General features: G+C 52.8%; 6 protein-coding genes across 6 annotated transcripts; 3 read left to right on the forward strand and 3 right to left on the reverse strand.

Annotated features, from left to right (window-relative positions):
• Window positions 1–51: 51 nt before the first annotated feature.
• On the forward strand, window positions 52–3,666 carry EV422DRAFT_591173 (DNA replication licensing factor MCM7). The gene is made up of 14 exons (XM_053073532.1): window positions 52–317; window positions 422–555; window positions 638–697; window positions 751–858; window positions 920–1,032; window positions 1,097–1,277; window positions 1,351–1,488; window positions 1,544–2,239; window positions 2,300–2,481; window positions 2,551–2,640; window positions 2,700–2,868; window positions 2,958–3,067; window positions 3,138–3,215; window positions 3,307–3,666. Exons 1-14 carry the CDS (start codon window positions 266–268, stop codon window positions 3,449–3,451), a joined length of 2,256 nt encoding a protein of 751 aa, XP_052921785.1. The 5' UTR covers window positions 52–265; the 3' UTR covers window positions 3,452–3,666.
• A 473-nt stretch (window positions 3,667–4,139) lies between these two features.
• Window positions 4,140–5,071, reverse strand: EV422DRAFT_500733 (cyclin-domain-containing protein; the record flags this gene model as incomplete). Its single annotated transcript, XM_053068151.1, has 4 exons — window positions 4,140–4,289; window positions 4,355–4,430; window positions 4,509–4,649; window positions 4,722–5,071. 4 exons carry the CDS (start codon window positions 5,069–5,071, stop codon window positions 4,140–4,142), a joined length of 717 nt encoding a protein of 238 aa, XP_052921786.1.
• A 3,249-nt stretch (window positions 5,072–8,320) lies between these two features.
• EV422DRAFT_623098 (kinase-like domain-containing protein) lies at window positions 8,321–11,106 on the forward strand. The gene is made up of 2 exons (XM_053074209.1): window positions 8,321–9,296; window positions 9,379–11,106. The coding sequence occupies exons 1-2, from the start codon at window positions 8,801–8,803 to the stop codon at window positions 10,755–10,757; spliced, it is 1,875 nt and encodes a 624-aa protein (XP_052921787.1). The 5' UTR covers window positions 8,321–8,800; the 3' UTR covers window positions 10,758–11,106.
• Window positions 11,091–12,708, reverse strand: EV422DRAFT_544110 (uncharacterized protein). The gene is made up of 3 exons (XM_053071368.1): window positions 12,464–12,708; window positions 12,298–12,393; window positions 11,091–12,239 (listed from the first exon to the last, which is right to left on the reverse strand). Exons 1-3 carry the CDS (start codon window positions 12,665–12,667, stop codon window positions 11,286–11,288), a joined length of 1,254 nt encoding a protein of 417 aa, XP_052921788.1. The 5' UTR covers window positions 12,668–12,708; the 3' UTR covers window positions 11,091–11,285.
• Window positions 12,709–15,687: 2,979 nt separating this feature from the next.
• Window positions 15,688–16,691, forward strand: EV422DRAFT_544124 (uncharacterized protein). The gene has a single exon (XM_053071369.1). It carries the CDS (start codon window positions 15,719–15,721, stop codon window positions 16,619–16,621), a length of 903 nt encoding a protein of 300 aa, XP_052921789.1. The 5' UTR covers window positions 15,688–15,718; the 3' UTR covers window positions 16,622–16,691.
• Window positions 16,692–16,855: 164 nt separating this feature from the next.
• EV422DRAFT_270870 (nucleotide binding protein 1) lies at window positions 16,856–18,607 on the reverse strand. The gene is made up of 6 exons (XM_053065865.1): window positions 18,292–18,607; window positions 18,144–18,209; window positions 17,935–18,068; window positions 17,287–17,869; window positions 17,144–17,227; window positions 16,856–17,078 (listed from the first exon to the last, which is right to left on the reverse strand). Exons 1-6 carry the CDS (start codon window positions 18,359–18,361, stop codon window positions 17,026–17,028), a joined length of 990 nt encoding a protein of 329 aa, XP_052921790.1. The 5' UTR covers window positions 18,362–18,607; the 3' UTR covers window positions 16,856–17,025.
• Between the last annotated feature and the right edge of the window lie 2 nt (window positions 18,608–18,609).

Below are 18,609 nucleotides of genomic sequence, written 5' to 3' on the forward strand. Positions count from 1 at the left end.
AACGCGTGTCCGAATCGAGAACCTTGGGAATCAGATTTCTTTCGGACGTGGGTTTGCTTGGAAGCACAGCAACTGAGAAGCACAGCAATCCTTCCCCGCTGAAGCGAACGAGCAACATCGACAGTCGGCTCTCCTAGCGTTTACGTTTCGAAGCAAAGTCGACCCAGAACCGTTGCGGTGAGAATCACCGGCAGTCGAACGCTCAATAGCTTTTCAAAGGACGCACCGATATCCATTCACCTCGGGGTTTTCCAAACTCGTCAAGATGGCTCAGACTTCCTCATATTTTATCAACGTCAACTACCAGCAGGAGAAAGGTATTGTCCAGCGAGCATCTTTCTCCCAATCGGTTACTGCTTGCTGTGCCATGGGCCGGGGACTAAAGGAAATCGATTCGGCATCCTGATCATTCATTTTCCAGAAAAAATTACAAGCTTCATAGAGAAGTTTGCGGTGGAGCTGGAGAGTCCCGAGTCTGACGCGGACGACGATGTTTTCCAGACTAGGAGAAATGCGAAAGTCGCTCGCACGTCCTTCCCATATGCGGAACAGTTGGTACGGATGTCTGGACGCCGAGGGAAAAGGCGCTGCAATCTGCATGCGCTTATTGTCTTTTGTACTCTGGTTGTTTCCATAGAAAGCACTCGCCGACAAAACTCAGTCCAAGCTCGAGATAGCTTTGGACGACGTCGCAGCGGTGAGTACACCTTGCCATGATAGTACAGACCTCATTCTGACTCTCTTTCTCAGTTCGAGGAGAGTGAAGAGCTGGTCAGGAACATCGAGCAAAACACCAAACGTTACGTCAACTTGTTCTACGAGTGCGTGGACGCACTTCTTCCCGAAAGCACAAATCAGGTATGATTGCAGCTTGGTAGTGATTGCGCACATTCCGTCGCCTGACAAAGTTGATGATCAGTCCACTGAGGAGAGCGACCCTCTCGATGTAATCTTGAACCAAAGAAGGCAGCATGACGCTGCTAGGGAGGGAACGAACGCATCAGGGTTTTCACCAGAGCTGACTCGTAGATAGTGAGTACTGTTGATCAGCAATGTACCGCATGCCCTGCTCACATCATATCCCCCGGCACAATAGCACGCTGTACTTCAAAGCGCGGAGTAGCACGAAAGGAATGTCAGTCCGAGAAGTGAAGGGAATGTCTGTAGGGCAGTTGGTGAAAGTGAGAGGAATCGTCACCCGCGTTAGCGACGTGAAACCACAAGCTGTCGTCATGGCGCTCAGTTGTGACAAATGCGGGAACGAAATTTTTCAAGAGGTGAGGCTACAAAATACGCACTGCAACCTTGGAATCTCAATGACCATTCGATCATATCTTTCCAACCCGATAGGTCACCTCGCATAGTTTCATGCCCCTCACGGAATGCCCGAGCGAAGACTGCAAGAAAAATCAATCGAAGGGAAAGCTTTACCTGCAAACTCGAGCTTCCAAACTTGTGAAATTTCAGGAAATCAAGCTTCAGGAACTGGTATGTAAATGCTTTCGACCGCATCTTGTAAACGCCGAGATTAACATCTCAACAGACCGACCAAGTTCCCATGGGCCACATCCCTCGATCGATGAGTGTACACTTGTACAGTGAGATGACGCGTACCGTCAATCCTGGAGACGTGGTGTATATCTCAGGAATCTTCCTGCCCATTCCTTACACTGGATTCCGAGCGTTGAGAGCTGGACTCATAACGGACACCTACTTGGAAGCACACCACATTCACCAAGTGAAAGAGCAATACTCGGAGATGCGCATGACCCCTGAGATTGAGGCACGGCTCATGGATCTGCAAAATGAACAGGGTCTGTACACGAGACTGGCGCAAAGCATCGCACCTGAAATCTGGGGTGTCGACGACGTCAAGAAGGCGCTCTTGCTGCTTCTCATCGGTGGAAGCACAAAGGAGACGCGAGATGGCATGAGGATCCGTGGTGATCTCAACGTCTGTTTGATGGGTGATCCCGGAGTTGCGAAATCTCAGTTGCTGAAGCAGATCAGTAAGATCGCTCCACGAGGAGTGTACACGACTGGTCGTGGAAGTTCTGGCGTGGGTTTGACTGCCAGTGTGATGAAGGACCCCATCACGGAGGAAATGGTCTTGGAAGGAGGAGCCCTGGTGCTGGCCGACAATGGTATCGCGTGCATTGATGAATTCGATAAGATGGATGAGAACGACCGGACTGCTATCCATGAGGTCATGGAACAGCAGACTATCAGTATCAGCAAGGTGAGTTTCCCGGACCGCGAAAGCTTTTACGGTTTATTAACTTCATCCTACAATTATTAGGCAGGAATCACTACCACGTTGAACGCTAGGGCTTCCATCCTCGCTGCAGCCAATCCACAGTTTGGTCGTTACAATCCCAAGAAGCGAGTTGCCGAAAACATCAACCTTCCCACCGCCCTGCTGAGTCGTTTCGATATTCTGTGGTTGATGCTTGACAAGCCCTCGATGGACACGGATTTAAGGTACCTCGATTCAGGCCATTCGGACGCCATAGAGATCTCGACTGACAATGTATTGCTTTCTCCTGCTAGACTGGCCCGGCACGTTGCCCACGTCCACATGCACATGCAACATCCTCGCTTGGAGGGCGACATCGAGCCCGTTGACGCAATGCTGATGAGGTAAACATTGAATTCATCCCATCTATACCTGAAACACCACTTACCCGGTTCATCGACAGGTTCTATGTCGCGAGGGCCCGTTCTTACGACCCAGAAGTGCCACCGGACGTCGCGGACTACATTGTAAACGCGTACGTCAACCAGCGAGCGCGATACAAGGAAACACAGGAGTTCCAGTACACCTCTGCCAGGACCCTGTTGAGTATTGTTCGCATGACGACCGCATTGGTAAGGATTCTCCGATGTGGAAATGTCCGGGCCCATTGTCGAAAGAGCTTATATCCTGACCATCTGCGGTTTGCCTCCAATGAAACTAGGCTCGTTTGCGATTTGCTTCCGAGGTGATCATCGACGACGTGGACGAAGCCTTGCGGTTGGTTGAAGTCAGCAAAGCAAGTTTGAACAACGCGGACGAGATGGAGGAGCGGTAAGCCCGATAGAAGCACCTCTCCTCGTCTAATCAGTATGATCTGTGATTCTGATGTCTGCTCCTTCAGCGACCCCATCTCGGTCATCTTCGACCTGATCAAAGACATCTCGAGGGATGGTGAAGGACGGATCAGGCCTGAGATTAGGTATGTATCTTGTTTCGGTGCCGGGCTGCGGACCACTCTGTGCCAAGCTGCGGACCACGAACTTATACATCCTATATCTACAATCTTGTAGGATGGAGAGGGTCATCAACCGCATCATTGGAAAGGGATTCACCCGCGACGAGCTTGACCAGTGTCTCGAGACGTACAGCGATCTGTGGATGATTACCGCCAACGGGACTATCTTGCGTTGGTCGAATACGGAGGCGGATGTGTAATTGTTGGGGGAGTAGGGATGTATGGATGGACATGAGGTGTTTTGAACGAGGGAACATTTTGGCTCGGGCTAACTGAACAGTTGGAGGTCTTGGCGCTTTGCGGTAGTGTATATTGAGGGGGGGCTTTGTATAGTCAGGGAGGCGGGGTTTCTCAGTCGGAATTCGTGTATTCTAATCGTGAGGATGTGAAAATAATATATCTGTGCTTGAAGAGAGTGTTAGCGGTAGCGTTCCCCAGAGCCGCGTTGGGGTTACGGATCCGGAACCTTTACATAATGGCACCCAGTCGAGGAAACTTTAAGCAGAGGCTACGATGCACTTTCACAAACCAAGCATTCTTGAACCAGACCAGAGCCGGGAGTGAACAGTGCCTGCTCCAGCAGAACAGTCGGAGAAAACAAACGGCGACAATGTATGTACAAAGCTGATGAAAGCCAGAGAAAGAAGATAAATACAAAAGAAGCCGAGAGGGCACACAAGTGAACTTGTCTGATGAGCCAAAATGGGGGAGGGGAATGGGGGGAAGGGGTATATGGCGTGCGTCGCAGTACGGGCAAGGTTTTCGCTCGGACATGACCATTATCTGCTCTCAACCGGTGAGGGTGACGGAAATTTGCGGAAAAGGTTCAACTCGCTACGGTGGTCCATCCACAAGTTTGTTTGACGGTGACAACCGCCCCACGCTAAGCTAATGCATCAAATCGAAACCGGGGTTCGTCCGCACGAGGTTAACGTAGTACTGCTGCAGCACTTCCATGGAACATGATAATCTCCAGCCGATCATTTTGCAGAAATCCATCTCAATAAGGTTGAGTTCTGTTAGCGGGAGCCCTCCGACCTGGTAGATTTGTTAGTCGGCCGACTACGGGTTCGAGGAGAACGGGTTGATTCGTCGGCGCTTACCCGAGCATAATACGTATTCGTGCAATAAATATCAGAGAGGGCTTTGCTTCCCACAGTGACTGCAGCTATTATGAATCTGGACTCAATGGTACAAGTTAGCGTGCTGCTTTCGCCCCTGAGACCGCCACTGCAGACTGCGACCCAGGCAACGCACCGATGGACAGTCAGACTCGATATCGTGAAATGCTGATGAATGTCGCATATTCGGTCAATGTAGACCAGTATTGTTATTATTACAGATGGCTCCACGGAGGCATATTTCACTACTCGTCGTAAGTAATCCTCGGGCTTTATTCTGGATGAGAAGTGTTACCGTCGTGAGAAGAACCATTTGCGAATGCTTCGAACAAGATAGTCTGTGACTTACGCTGGTGGTGCCCGTGAATGGAACCGAGTTATTGTTGCCGAAGTAAGGGGTATTCGATCGTTATGGAGGATAAGCCTGCTGATCATTTCCATAACCAACTGTGATACAAATGCGGAATCGCAATTCTGCAGTTCACGTGGCACAGCCACTTTTGTCGGTGGAGTCTGTTGCTGGGCGGGCGCTGCCGGTGCGTGCTGCTCCTGCTGCTGTTGTTGTTGCTGTGTCGCCGCATTCGACGGAGGACCATGCTGGTTTGAGACGTCCTGCTGTTCCGCTGGTGGTGCTGCTGGAGGGTGTGCCGGCGCCGGTGAGGATGTAACCTGCGGGGGTTGATGGCCACCCGTGCTCATCTTGAAGCGGTGACAATAAAGCAACAGGCCTCAGTCCGTTGTGGGGCGACGCAGCTACTGTATTTCATTTGCGTCTATCTGAAAATGAGGGGGGGGAATGCTTACAGAGTAGGTTCCCCGCTGTTCCTTCCTGCACGCAGACCCAGTAGGCACCGGGTGCTGCTGCCGTTCTGGAGTTACAGCAATTGTCGACGCGAGCACGGCCGAGCGTGGCAGAATGACCGTCAGCTTGGAAATTACTCGGTGGGTGCAAGCGCCAACGGCTCTTTCTTTCGTCGCCTTCCTCTCGAAATGGGCATTCGTTGAGCCCAGACGCGCCTGACCCCTGTTCTGGGACTCCAGCTGTTTATCTCCGTAGTCGAACAAGCCGACACTTGCTCGCTTGAATTGACTGGACTGAGAGGACCGCTGGGCTCCGTGTTGGAGGTTTGCTCTGAACCCACTGCACAGATATGCCCAGCCGATGAGTGCAGCTGCTGGGAGCGCGAACGGTATTTAACAGCTGAGCTGGCTGAGCTGGACGTTCTGGCGCCGCGCGTAATTAACGGTGGTGATGGATGTCCACGCATGGCGGGAGGGGACACGTGTGTGTGTTATTGGCAGGCCTTCCGAGGCCGTCATCCCCGTATACCCTCCTCATCAACCATTCCCGCACATATGTACAGTACTGTACTCCACCTTCCTTTTCCTGTCATCAGGGCTTTCGCGCCCAAGTATTGATGTTGACAGATTCAAGGTGCTACAGTATGTCACTCATCTGCCTTCTGATTGCAGTTATATACATCTACACCACACATGCATGGCACAGATGAGAGTTGATCGAACCTCTCTTGGGCATTTCATCTCTTCGCAAGAGTGCTGGATTACAAGGAACATATACATGTGCTATGTAGAATATCGACATCCCTCCTGAATACGAGACTTATGAAGATACGACAACAACAACTTTCGAACATGACTGGTATCGATCCTCCCACTCCCAGCCTAGCTCATCCGTACACCCTCTCACTTGCCCTTGCTACCGCCTTGAGCAGCGCCCTTCCCGCCGCCTCCTCCACTACTTGTGCTACCGCTCCTATCGCCGGCGGACTGGGCCCTGGACGCGAAGGTTCCGGAACCAACGTTGTGCCCGGCTTTGGCTTGGGAGGATTGAATGTTGGATGCAGCGGATTTGGTCATTGGGGTTGATTTTTGACCGCCGGAGGGCATCTTGCGCGTGATTTTTGGTGAGTATGAAGTGCGAATGCTTTTTGCGAATAGAGTACCTTCTTGGGGAGCTTTTGTGATGGGTTTCGTTGTTGAAGAGCTTTTGTGATGAGTTTCGTTGATCAAGTAGTCTGTAGTTTGAGACGGGAACGAGAGGGAGAGAGAGCTTCCACCTTATATACACAAGCTTCAAGTCCTAAAATGTGGAGGGACTGGTCGGAAGAGCTGACATATTCGCCATGTGCTCTCCTTGAGGCCTTGTCCTCTGTCCTTCTGTGATGCACGCCACGTCACAGCTCCACAAACCTACATGCTAGGAAGCAGAAGCTCCCCGTTTCTCTGTTCGTGTCCCGTCCCATGCCTCTCAGCGAGGGAGAAGATCCTCGAATAACATCTCAACGTCTCCAGAACTCCGCCGGAGTCACGTCCAGACTTTTCACATGCCTCTCAGCGACCACAGCGCAGCCTGATGATGCCATCCCGAAGGCGAACAATTGCATTTCACTGACATCTCACCAGACTGGCGAACACGTCAACATCGGTCATCTCCTACTAGGCTGAGAAGTTTCGGCTCTCGATTCTGAGCATCTTCCAGTCCATGTAAGACATTCATCAGATGACCGTTGACAATGACTGCAGACTCCTTCCAGGCGCCCTCAACTGACCATCGAAGGATTGGACAAACTTCGGAGAGCCGGAGGAGTCCAGCGGCATCGCGCCGGTGGCGGCAACAAAAAACGCGTGAGGCTTCCATCGCGAAATGTGCAAAAAATTGCCATCCATGGACTCGATCGAACTGGATCTCGAGAAATGAAGTGGATCGTCGAGATCCAGGTCCAGCGCAGCAGTAGTAGCAGCTCCAAATCACATTGCTTGTCGGTGTTGTCACCCACGGCGACGGTTGTATTTGAATACCCGCTGGCTGTGAGACTGTCAAAAGAGGGATTTGCATTGGAAACTCCGCCGCATAGGTATCCCAAAAAATGCTCCACTACATATATATCCCGTCGTCCATAGAAAGAAAGTAACAGTTTCGACAGCAGCTCCGTACCATCCGGTCTTCGGAAGTTCGAAAGCAAAAGCGGATAAGCGTAACATCTTCAAGGTCGCAGCGGTGACGCGGACCCGGTCAGCCCACTTCCTACCCGCCGATCCCGCCTCGATCTGCGGCATGCATTTAAGGCGAACATAGTTTTTGGTTCGGCCGCAAAGAAAAAACTGTTGATGGGGGGACCCGAGCAGGGGTGTTTGCAGATAGCTTTTTGATGAGCGGCCTTTCTCCCAGTTTCCATCGTTGCATGCTCCGAGAAAACATCGCCGTCTAGCACATCCAGAGGCCTCTGGCCAGGGCTTATTAGTTCGCCTTGCGTTCGACCGATAACCGCCCCGCCTGCTCCGCCTGGCTCGATCCCGGCCGCACTCGATTGATGTTCAATCTCGAGTCGCTTCTGACTTGGTTCCTGCCGGTCAGCAGCGCATGTGTGAATTGGGGGTTCATGGAAGTGGGGTTTGGACCCTTCAGAAATCTCGTGTCGAATGATGTCTTTTCCTCTGCGACTGACGTGTTTCTTTGTATGGGGGAGGCGGTGAGCCTGTGAGAGATGGCGGTGATAAGCCCGCTAGCGAACGCGTGTGATTGAACGCGATTGTGCCACTTATACCGGGTTTGACAGTTGGTGCTCCGTACGTTTTTTCTCGGGAGTTGGAGCCTTTGGGCCTTCTGGAATGGGGTATACCCGATCATTGATCAACCCGATTAAAGCATAATGACAGGACGTCCGAGGTACATGAGATTAGGGAGGGAGATCCAAATTGGAAGGGAGCCGAGAACATCGCCTCAATCTTTTACAACGCCGATCCCGGAGTTGCTGAGCCTTCATGGAGACACTGACGGGGCTGGATCCACAACGCTCATCATCAGATGGCGGGCCTTGATGACTCGTGCGATTCACGTCAAAGGTTGAAAGGCGAGACACATTGCGGCGGAGCTTGGTGGACACAGTGTTTGAGAAGGCTTTGACTTTTGGACCGTCGATTTGCCGCCGTTCATGCCATGGGGAGGTGGTGGGCTATTATCCATTCCGCATCAATCCGGAAGATTCTCTCCGATGCACTAGATATATGATAGATCCCTGCACAGCAGCCAGCCTAATGAGTGTCAGTCGCACGTCCCTTTCCCTGCACAGTCAACCCGTCGGCACAGTCATATGCAGCATATAGCCGTGTCAGAACTCTCTCTCCGCCGCCTGCCCCTGTTCTGAACTTCCAAAACCCATCGATTCGATCCCTTCGGACCTGCCATCAAAGACCTGACCTCGCTCGTTTCTCCACGTTTGTTTTTTTCCTCCCGCCGAACTCCTTATCGGACCTTATCCGGAAGCACCAGTTCCCACGAGCACAAACTTTAAGATATCGGTCTTGGGTGCAACTCGAAATCGTCTCCGACCAACGACTTCAGACCGATAAGAACTGAGCAGGTGCATAAAGGCAGCAGACATACGGACCTGCACTGTGTCTGTGTCAATGCACTTTGAAATCGACGCAAGTGACGGGCGCCGCGACATCCCCGACATGGAGTTCTCCACGACCTTCATGGCCACCGCAGACCCAATTCCGGAACATTCCCACCATTACGCCGCGGAATACACACCACAATCTCGGAAAGAAGCACCACCACGGCCCGCACCTCCAACCCAGGCGATCTCGTCAGGGCCCTTCACCGCTTCACCGTCCACTGCTCCCACGCTCATTCGCAACGCGCCAGCATTCTCCCTCACTCCGGCCGCCAGCCCACAGCTTTCAAAGAAAGGCCTGATACGGCAGTTCTTCAATGCTCGCCCAACACGGCCGATACCTTCCCTTGTCAATGCAAACGCGGCAGGGCCAGTGGCGAACGTAGCTGTTGCTGCCGATGCTGCGAGTGCTCCGTCACCAAGAGTGGAAAACAGTTCGGTCGCATCACCACCAGAAGACGATGATAAGGCACATACTCGAAAGGATGTGCCATCTGCACCGCCAGGTAATGTTCTTGCTCGTAATCATCTTTTATTTTAACCTCGTTGGTCAAAACGCTAACTGAATATCCCATGTTGTATGAACAGAAATCGCGATATCAGCCGTTGACGCACTGGATCCTTCCCCAGCGACCTCCTGCGCGTCAGATGTTGCGAAAGAGGCCACCACCACCACTACTCCTGAGCGGCGGGCACCAACACCCTCTTCTTCCGTGAGCACAACCGCATCGCCATCCTCAAACCCTTCGACCACAGAAACATCCACATCACTGAGCCCAGCTTCAGCGTTGACTGCCTCAGCGGCTGCGTTGTCCCCCATTCAACGACTTCTCAGCAGGAGTCCGCTGAATCGGACATTCCTGAGCAAATACGTAATCACGGCTGAGCTTGGATCTGGAGGTTTTGGCCACGCACTGTCGGCCATTCGCCTCTCAGACAACCGCGAATTGGCGGTCAAGCTCATCCTGAAGAAAAAGATACCTGTGCACGCATGGGCACGAGACACCGATTTGGGAATCATTCCGTTGGAAGTGTACATCCTGAAGCGCTGCAACCACGCCAACATTGTGCGGTACGAGGACTACTACGAATGTGAGCGTTTCGCTTACTTGGTAATGGAGATGCATGGAACCCAATGGTCGGCGAGCTCTCATCAGTACAGCCATTCCAACGCGAATGGAACTGATCGGAAAGATGGGCGAGATGTTGATGAGCACAGCAACGCGAGCAGTGAGTCTTCCGACAGACAATCGTCAGACCAACCACCAGCAGCCACACCGAGCTCCTCCGTGACTTGCGATTCGAACGCCGAGTCCCACACACGGTCCCTGCCAAGATCCCGAGCTCGACAAAATTCGCATCCGTCCGTATCATCGAACATGCCACAACCACCACCGCTGATCCGCAACCACTCATTCCCGACCGTCCTTGCACGCAAAGCATCAATGGATCTCTTCGAGCACATCGACGCGCACAGCCACCTTTCCGAACAGCACGCCCGACACATTTTCCGACAGATAGCCGATGCGATCGCATACCTGCATTCCCAAGGCATCGTGCACCGCGATCTGAAAGACGAAAACATCGTCATCGACTCGTCCTTGACCATCAAACTGATAGATTTCGGATCAGCGGCGTTCGAGGCGCCCAACTCCAACAAACGGGCATCGTTGGACCGATTCCAGGGTACATTGACCTACGCGTCGCCCGAAATCCTCGCCGGAAAGAAGTACCGCGGACGGCCGTCGGATATCTGGGCCGTAGGGGTATTGCTCTACACGATGCTGTGCGGAGAATGCCCCTTCCGGAACAGCTACGAAGCCTGCACGACGTCGTACAAGAAGCCTGCCACCCACGTGTCGCGTGAGTGTCTCGAGCTCGTGGACTGGATGCTGGAGAAGAACCCGGAACGGAGACCGTCTGCGGACCAGGTGCTTGAGCATCGGTGGGTCAAGGGCGAACAGTGAATGAAATGGTGGGGTTCTCAACATGGTCTGAGAGCCTTTGCATCACGGATATGAACACAATCTCAGTGACTTGAGAAGGCACCGCTAGGTACATGGAGTCGTCACCGTATAATCAGGTATTCCCACATCCCCACCGAATTTGGGACATTCGACATTAGCATAGTACATTTTTGCTCCTGCCCGTACTTTGCCGAGAAACTTTGTGATTTCGTTCCACTGTACTATATGTGACTTTTCTGAATCGAGACTTTGAGAACCGGTCCCATAATACGTCTACCTGTTCATGATGGAAAAGGATGCTCTACTAGGATAAATTGTTCGATAAGGACGACCACCTTATAAAAACCTCCCACAAAGTCTGATTGCAAACTAGTTACATCAAAAGCTGCTGCGTATCCTACGTGCCAGACGATGACAAGCCTATCTGCATGCAACCGGAAGTGGTAATAGGTCTGCTAGTAAGTACGATTGGGTTCCCTGCCCCTCATCCACCCCCCGTCTATCTACATCCCACCGTTCCCTCAACATCTAATCCATATCCACATATTCACAATACCGCCTAAACTCCGTCTGCAACCTCTCAAAATCCACCGTCGCCAACAGCGCGCGAAACTCGGGTCCACGTAGCAACTTCCGCAGCAGCGTCGACAGCCCCGCTTCAGAAAGGTATTCCAGCACTATGCCGTTCTGGTCACGGAAAACTTGGCCTAGGGTGTCGCTTAACGTTGTGGTGCAAGGAGAAGGTGGTGGTGGCTGGATTATAGCAGGCGATGGGATCGCTTCGAGCGGAGATTGGGTGATGGATGTTCCCATGTCGGGTTGCCGAGCGCTGAGCAGCTGAGATTGGGTTTCGGAGGATGTATCGTCTTCCTGAACCATGGTGGGACCGTTAAGTTGGGAATTCATATCGGAGAGATCTCGCATTTGCGTGTGATTAATGACCGACGCCATGGGAACGCGGAGCTGAGAATCCATATCTGAGAAATCTCTCATTTGAGTGTAGTTGGTCACTGGAGATAATAGTGTGGAGGACATGCGAGAGGATGGCGGCAGTTGAGAGAACGTCGTAGCGCTGGGTGCGTCGGTGGCTTGACTGTCTGTCTCGAAAAGCATACGGCTCGGCGCTTCGAACCGGCTGTTGAAAACTGCGCGGTTTTGGGAGTATGTGGTCGGTGCACCTCCAAAGCCCTGACTTGCCGACGAATCTTGCGATATTGTTCTGGGAGTCGAGATTGGCGTCGGTAACCGTAGTCCCTCGGGTAGGGACACATCCCGTCGAGGGGGCATACCGATGTTCCTATTTTCACCAACGGATGGGATCGGAGCCCTAGGGGTGCTGACGGGCGAGGCAATCGATGAATCGAGTAGGGTTTGAGCTCTAGTCTGGACGGGCTTGATATGGACATAGCGGCCCAAGACGACCGAGAAGGAGTGGAAATCGGCGCTGGTGCTGAACTTGAGTTGGAATCTTTTGAGTGTGGCCTGGAGAGAGAAGCATATGAAAGGGCCCATCATCGCGATTCCCGATAAAGCATCGTACATTTTCTGCAGCGTAACGACCATATAGGACGTTTTCTTTCTGTAACAACGTTAATCCAGACGTGTGTAGCGCTTGCGGTGATAGTTCGTGCAATTCCTGTGTAGTGAAAGAGCGGTTGATTACGTTGAGGATATAAGGTACATGTAAAGGAGCTGTCCAAACTCACCAGAGACACCGTTTTCCCACCTACCAGCACTTGAACGTGCATTTTCCCACGGTTTCCGACATCCTCTGAAATTTCGACGCGGAGGGATTTATTCGACAGATACACCCAGCCAGCGGGATTACTGCTCGTCACTGAGCCTGTGCCCGGATAGAGTCTCGAGTACTTCTCAACCTGCCAGATGTGCTTGCTCTCCGCGGTCCGCATCTTGGTGATGGTCTGGAGCGTGGGAATGTGGGCGAACTTCGAGAAACGAGAGACGTGCATTTCACGACAACGCGCCGCGGTCTGCCCAGATGACACGCACAGATCACGTGACCTTCCGTAGCGGCCGACTATATAAGCTGCAAAATTCCGGCTGCTCCAGCTTTTGACTTTATTCCAACCACATACAAACCACGACGATGAGTGGAAACCCTCAAGCATGTCCTCATCAGTGTCCTCGGATACTGGTTCGACGGATTGTGAGAGAAAAGTAGCTGCCCAAATTACCTTGTATTTTGAAGCGACTATCACATTCTGAGTGGGTGCCTCGGTGTGTGGTTGTCATGATCTACCCCGAGTTTCTCTGCACACAGGATCTTTGCGGCCTCGAAGGTTGGAGAAGAGCAAAGACTATCACTCACAAGGTAAGAAAGGAACCTTAGATAGCTAGTAATATGGTCGCACGGAAGTTGATGAAGTGATGTCAAACTTCAATCCGACCTTGAAACACAATGATATGAAACCCTGTGTCTCTGATCATACAACTGGAGTGCATGAGAAGTTTGGAGTTAAATGAAGCTTCCTAAGAGTTTTACTGATCAGACGCTTCCTCCATCTCTCTTCTGCCAGATCCGTTCCACTACATCGGTTCAAAAGAAATGGATATCAAGCCAACCAATTTTGCGAATGGCTTGCATATTACATTTGACTGCGGTTTGCTTGTCCTCCATCATCGATTTACAAGACGAAAAGCCCGTACTGTAAAAATCGTCCTGCACATCGCTGGGAGAGGTACAAGCAAGCCGGGTCATATTGTAAGCGGCGTCTTCAAATGACGTGATGCCCAGACAGATCCAGGCACATTACTCGCCTTAATTCTTGTCTCTGTTTGCAATCTGGGCAGATGCTTTTGCACTTCAGCTCAATCACTCTCCCATCTTCGGATGGCGTCCTGCTGAGATAAACTCCTCTCTGGACCCGCTGTTATGCATAAATTCCTGTGGGTCTTTGATTCGGGTGCGCGGGCATCCTACGAGACAGTCTCGTCGCAGGCCAAGCTGGCAGCTTTCGTTGTCGTCCGGGCATGATGACTTGGGGTGGTGTGGCGTTTCGTTGCTGCTCATCTGCATCATTTAGAGTCACTGTCATGAAACTCGCCTCCTTGGGAGCGGCAATGTAGAGGCGGTTCAGCTCTCGGGGACGAGATGGACTTCATTTCGACTCGATGGACATTACCTTCGTTCTCTTTCTTCTTTCTAAGGCACCGCTGGACGAGAACGTTGGGGGAGTCTACCGCACTTCAGCTGAGAAGGTGCGTCGGATACCCCGAATTCCCTTGTCCGTCGTAGTGCCAGTTGGGAAGTTTTCGACGTCGGCTGATGGATATGCTGAGCCACTTGCAGTGAATAGCCGGTCCAGTACGTACTTGAGTTTCGGCCGTCGTGGACTGGTAGGAGATGAGCCAATTGTTACCAATTTCGACAGCGCGTCGGAGGTCAGCTCCGTCCTTAAAATATCGCAGACGGCGAGCATTTTGAATTCTCCGAATAATCACGCAGACCCTCGTCTCATCTGCCTGGTTACGTAGTGACGTGAACCTAGAATACGTAGAGTTGATACACACTGTAGATAGTAGAAATCTGGGTACTACAGCTTGCAGCGGCTCTTTCCGCCGCGCGCTAAGTTCGTCTACAGCGACCCAACTAGATAATTCAGCAGCGCAAGCGATTCTGGCACCACCGAGTCGGGGTGAACTCGACTCACGAGGACTCTACATCTCTCCAGTTCATTTTGTACGGCACATCGGAATGCCAGCATCTCGCCGACCCTCCGGCGAAGTCGACACCCCACCCCCACCCGACCACGAACCCGGCATGGACTCCGGCCCACACTCCGCCTCCGGCGGGTTCTTCTTCGGCCAAGGCGGAGAACTCACCGTCAACCACGTATCGGCAAAAGAAGAAGCCGCCTCCACACGTATCATACGAGAAATGGCAGCGAGGCGAAAAGCGGCCGCTGTCGAACCGGAGAAACCTCAAAGGGGCCGGTCGGCATCCCAGTCCCATCGAGCGAGCATGTCGTCACCGCAGGCGGACCCGAATCAGCTGTCTCACCAGGAGCTGATTGCGTTGGTTGATACATTGACGCGGGCCCAGCCTTCGACGATGATTGTGAAAGTTATGAAAGCTATGAGTAAACGACTGGCTGATACGGTTGCGAGCGCCAATGTGCCTTCTGGAAGACCCTCGATTACGGTCTTTGGTGCTGAAACGCTTGAGGCGGCAGCTCAGTCAACTTCGGAAATGGTACCAGGACAAGGCCAGGCTCTCTTTGCTGAGGAGGCCGCGGGGCGCCCCACAACCGGTAAAGCCGAAGTTGATAGTTTCCCATTTCCTTAAACAATGACTAACCCAAGTTTGTGCAGCATCAGTCAGAGACCAGTTGCGTAGCCTCGACTCCATCAACGAACACACAGGCTCCGCGCGGTCACAATCCTTTAGCGCGCGACAGCTAGACTCCCTCGCCCGACGATCAACCGTCCTGAAAGGCCGCGGTCGGACCGCTGGGCCTCCAGTCCAGATCCTCACGACCAAAGAAGCTATCAAAGCCATCGCCAGCATGCTTGCCGGAAAAAAACCATACGACCCACCAACCCGTCTCGGCGTCGGACTCACCGCCGCATCGTCTCGCCCAGCAACCACCGACGGAAACATCCGCAAGCAAACCCGCGCCGCCACACCCAACGGGGTCCCAACCAGCTACGTCGCCAAACGAGCCCTCCCACACCTCCTCCACCGCCCAACCACCCCCGGCTCCGCGCGACCGATGTATGAAGACAAAGAGCACGCGAACGCACAATGTCAGTCGCCCGCGCAGTATATCCAGTTCTTGCTTTCGCGGATTAGCGAGCTCAACCGGGCCCTTCGGACGTCCATTGACGTGGTCGCGGAGGAGAGTAGGGCGTGTGATCGGTGGAAACGAAGGGTGGACGTGCTGGAGAGGCAGGTGGAGAAGTTAGCGGGGGAGGGGGCGGGGAGGGGAGACCGTGACTCGATGTCTGGATCCATACCGCCATGGAAGACTGTAAGCGCCAGCAGCTCTGGAAACAGACGCAAACGCAGACGCAGGAGCGGACCATCCGACATGAAACCGGTGGTCATCCGCCGATTACTCGCATCTGCCAGCACGAAACGAAACAGTACTAAATCCCGATCGAAAACCAGCTTGGCTCCAGGGTACCGAGACCCGATCCCATGCATGCCGACCATGCGCATGCGGAAGGAAGTCGTGAGCGGAACAAACCGGCCGAAATATTGGGAGGCGTGGACAGAGGAGCAGCAGGCGAAGGAGGGGGATGGGGCAGGAGCGAAATCGACGGATCCGACGACATTGCTTAGGTTGTTGATTTGGAATGAGCATGAGGATGCGGTGGAGCAGGGGGGTCTGGATGAACATTTGGCGGATTCTGGGATACCAGATGTGGCTCTTTCTCAGGAAATCTCACGAGTAACAGAACCTGCCCCGCCCATAAAACGGAAAATTCTACCCGACCAACTCTCCCGAGCCCCTAAACCCGCCGACCCACCCATCACCCCACCCCACCCCGCCCACGTCGCCATCCCAACCGCCACCTCATCAGCCCCAACATCCCAAATCCACTCAGTACTCAACCGCTCCCGCAACCCCAAATGGACAACCTCCGACAACGTCGGCAAACCCATCCGCGTCCCTCAGTTCCCTCGCGTGCGGCCGAAAACTTCCGCGGCGAATACGGTGCAGACGGTGAGGACGCCGCTTATTATGGGGCGAGCGCACACCGCGTTTACCGCTGGGAATCAAGTTGGTGGGACTGATGGGGCTTGTGTGGGCAGAGGAAGGAGCAAGGTAGATTTAGACTTGGGACAGGTTCCCATTGCTGTGTTGGGCGGGCCGGAATCGTTTGGGCAGATTATGTAGAAGCGTAGATTTGGTGCTTGGTAGCTTATAGATATTCTGACATTTTGAATGAAAGTACGGCATTGAGAGACGAATGCGTAGGCGAGGACCTGATTCGGGATACTTTGCTAGGAGGTGTTTTCTACCACTAGCACGATCGGTTGTTATTGAGAAATCTACAGCCAAGTTTGTGTGAGTGAGAAGGTTCTCGGTCGCTCCTAGCTGGACCAAAATCCGCACTTTTGCGGGGAACATGCTCTAATGTGATTGTGTCCGTCTCCCTTCATCGAAAGCTATGGTATGTACAGATGGTGAGGGCGAGCTAGAATGCTGGGAGCTACGTACTGAAGGGGCAAATAGGAACAAGTGATGAATTGGTAGTGCAAACGCCTTCGGATACAACGCATGATGATAGGGAACGCGGATTAAGCTCCGTTCGCGGCGACGGGCGTGGTATCGCCTACATGTGCACGAATTTCTGGGGAAAAAGTAAACATCAGCATGAATGCCTTGACAGATAGAATGACCCAAGATTGAACTCACTTTGAATGATATCCGTATATGCCTTGTACGCTGGTGAGTCTTGGTACAGATCCAAGAACGACTCGCCGAGATCACAGGATTTCGCTGCAAAACCGGCGTCAGTTTGCCACCAATTCGAAACAACACATGTGCCCAAGACTCACCTATCCTGGGGTCCAGCGGTATCGAACCGAGAAAAGGGATCTTCGTCTCCTCAGCCATCTTCCTCGCGCCTCCCGTATTCGGTGCAAAAATAACCGACTCGCCCTTACAGTTCGGACAAACGAACCCAGCCATGTTTTCCACCACCCCAATGATATTAACGCCGACCTTCCTGCAGAACGCAATCTCCTTCCGCACATCCTGCAAAGCCATTTCCTGCGGCGTAGTAACCAACACGGCCCCATCGATCCCGCTCTCCTTCAGGTACTGCACCGCAGAGAGATGTTCATCGGACGTGCCTGGAGGTGTATCGACCACCAAGTAATCCAGCCCGCTCGTCCCATCGCCATTCCCTGTCCAATCCACATCCTTCAAGAACTGTTTGATCATCCCGTTCTTCTTTGGTCCTCGCCAGATAACGGCCTCATCCGGATGGGAGAGCATGAAGCCCACCGACATGACGCCGAGGTTGTCTGTGACGTAGACTGGGGACCATCCCGAATTGCTCTGGTGAATCGTTTCTCCTTCTAAACCCGTCATTTTGGGAAGTGATGGGCCTGTGATGTCAATGTCCATTAGGCCGACCTGATATGATGATTGGAGCGGTTAGCAGTGGATAGATCCTGGGGTGCAATCCACGTTCGCCTTACCTGAACGTTCTCATCGAATGATAGCGCAAAGGCCAAGTTTGTCGCGAAAGTACTCTTTCCGACACCGCCTTTGCCGGAGAGGACCAATATCTTATGCTTCACTCCAGTCATTCGCTCATTTATAAGCGGAAGAGCTGACAACGTTCCAAGCATCAGTGATGGAGCTCCAGCAAAATGAAGGCCTGCAACTTGTTTTCTCATCCCCTCACCTGGATCAGGCCCCTTCGGTCCTGTTGAGCAAGCATTCTGGTTCGGACATCCCTCGCAGGCGGCGGCTGTAACGGGTGAGTGATGTTAGAAGTCGTCGCCATGACTAACGCTTCGCGCACGACTCCGACTAGGAAGAGACCGGCGTACCTTTCCCAGCCTGCTCGCTTTGTGGCCCCACACAGTTCTCGGGTGCATTCTCCGGTACGTCTCCGCTCATCCTTTCGCCGATATCGTAATGTTCAAACGTTGCGTTCTCTACGAATTCCCGGGGGACGCGAATGGCTCGTGGTCGTGAGCTCAAACTCAAACAAGGTTGGTTTTATTTTAGGTCCCTGTAGTCCCTGTATTACTAATGGTGGGAACCGGTTTCGTCGGTCGTGGGTGGTATTGCGAAATAGACTTGCTCTGCCACCTTGCGAAAATAGTCACTTGGTGCCACGTCCGACCTTCGCCCTCGTCCTGCTC

Source organism: Fimicolochytrium jonesii (genome assembly GCF_025526975.1).
Source record: "Fimicolochytrium jonesii strain JEL569 chromosome Unknown EV422scaffold_33, whole genome shotgun sequence".
In the NCBI taxonomy this organism is placed as follows: Eukaryota; Fungi; Chytridiomycota; class Chytridiomycetes; order Spizellomycetales; family Powellomycetaceae; genus Fimicolochytrium; species Fimicolochytrium jonesii.

Coding starts and splice junctions, on each gene's coding strand:
- EV422DRAFT_591173 (XM_053073532.1), top strand. CDS start 266: ATGGCTCAGACTTCCTCATATTTTATCAACGTCAACTACCAGCAGGAG. Junction 859..919: donor TTCCCGAAAGCACAAATCAG/GTATGATTGCAG, acceptor GTTGATGATCAG/TCCACTGAGGAGAGCGACCC. Junction 2,869..2,957: donor TTCGCATGACGACCGCATTG/GTAAGGATTCTC, acceptor CAATGAAACTAG/GCTCGTTTGCGATTTGCTTC.
- EV422DRAFT_623098 (XM_053074209.1), top strand. CDS start 8,801: ATGCACTTTGAAATCGACGCAAGTGACGGGCGCCGCGACATCCCCGAC. Junction 9,297..9,378: donor TGTGCCATCTGCACCGCCAG/GTAATGTTCTTG, acceptor TTGTATGAACAG/AAATCGCGATATCAGCCGTT.
- EV422DRAFT_544110 (XM_053071368.1), bottom strand. CDS start 12,667: ATGCGGACCGCGGAGAGCAAGCACATCTGGCAGGTTGAGAAGTACTCG. Junction 12,394..12,463: donor GTGGGAAAACGGTGTCTCTG/GTGAGTTTGGAC, acceptor TTCACTACACAG/GAATTGCACGAACTATCACC. Junction 12,240..12,297: donor GTCGTTACGCTGCAGAAAAT/GTACGATGCTTT, acceptor TTCTCTCTCCAG/GCCACACTCAAAAGATTCCA.
- EV422DRAFT_544124 (XM_053071369.1), top strand. CDS start 15,719: ATGTCTGGATCCATACCGCCATGGAAGACTGTAAGCGCCAGCAGCTCT.
- EV422DRAFT_270870 (XM_053065865.1), bottom strand. CDS start 18,361: ATGAGCGGAGACGTACCGGAGAATGCACCCGAGAACTGTGTGGGGCCA. Junction 17,870..17,934: donor CATTCGATGAGAACGTTCAG/GTAAGGCGAACG, acceptor TCATCATATCAG/GTCGGCCTAATGGACATTGA. Junction 17,228..17,286: donor ACCGCTGGACCCCAGGATAG/GTGAGTCTTGGG, acceptor CCGGTTTTGCAG/CGAAATCCTGTGATCTCGGC.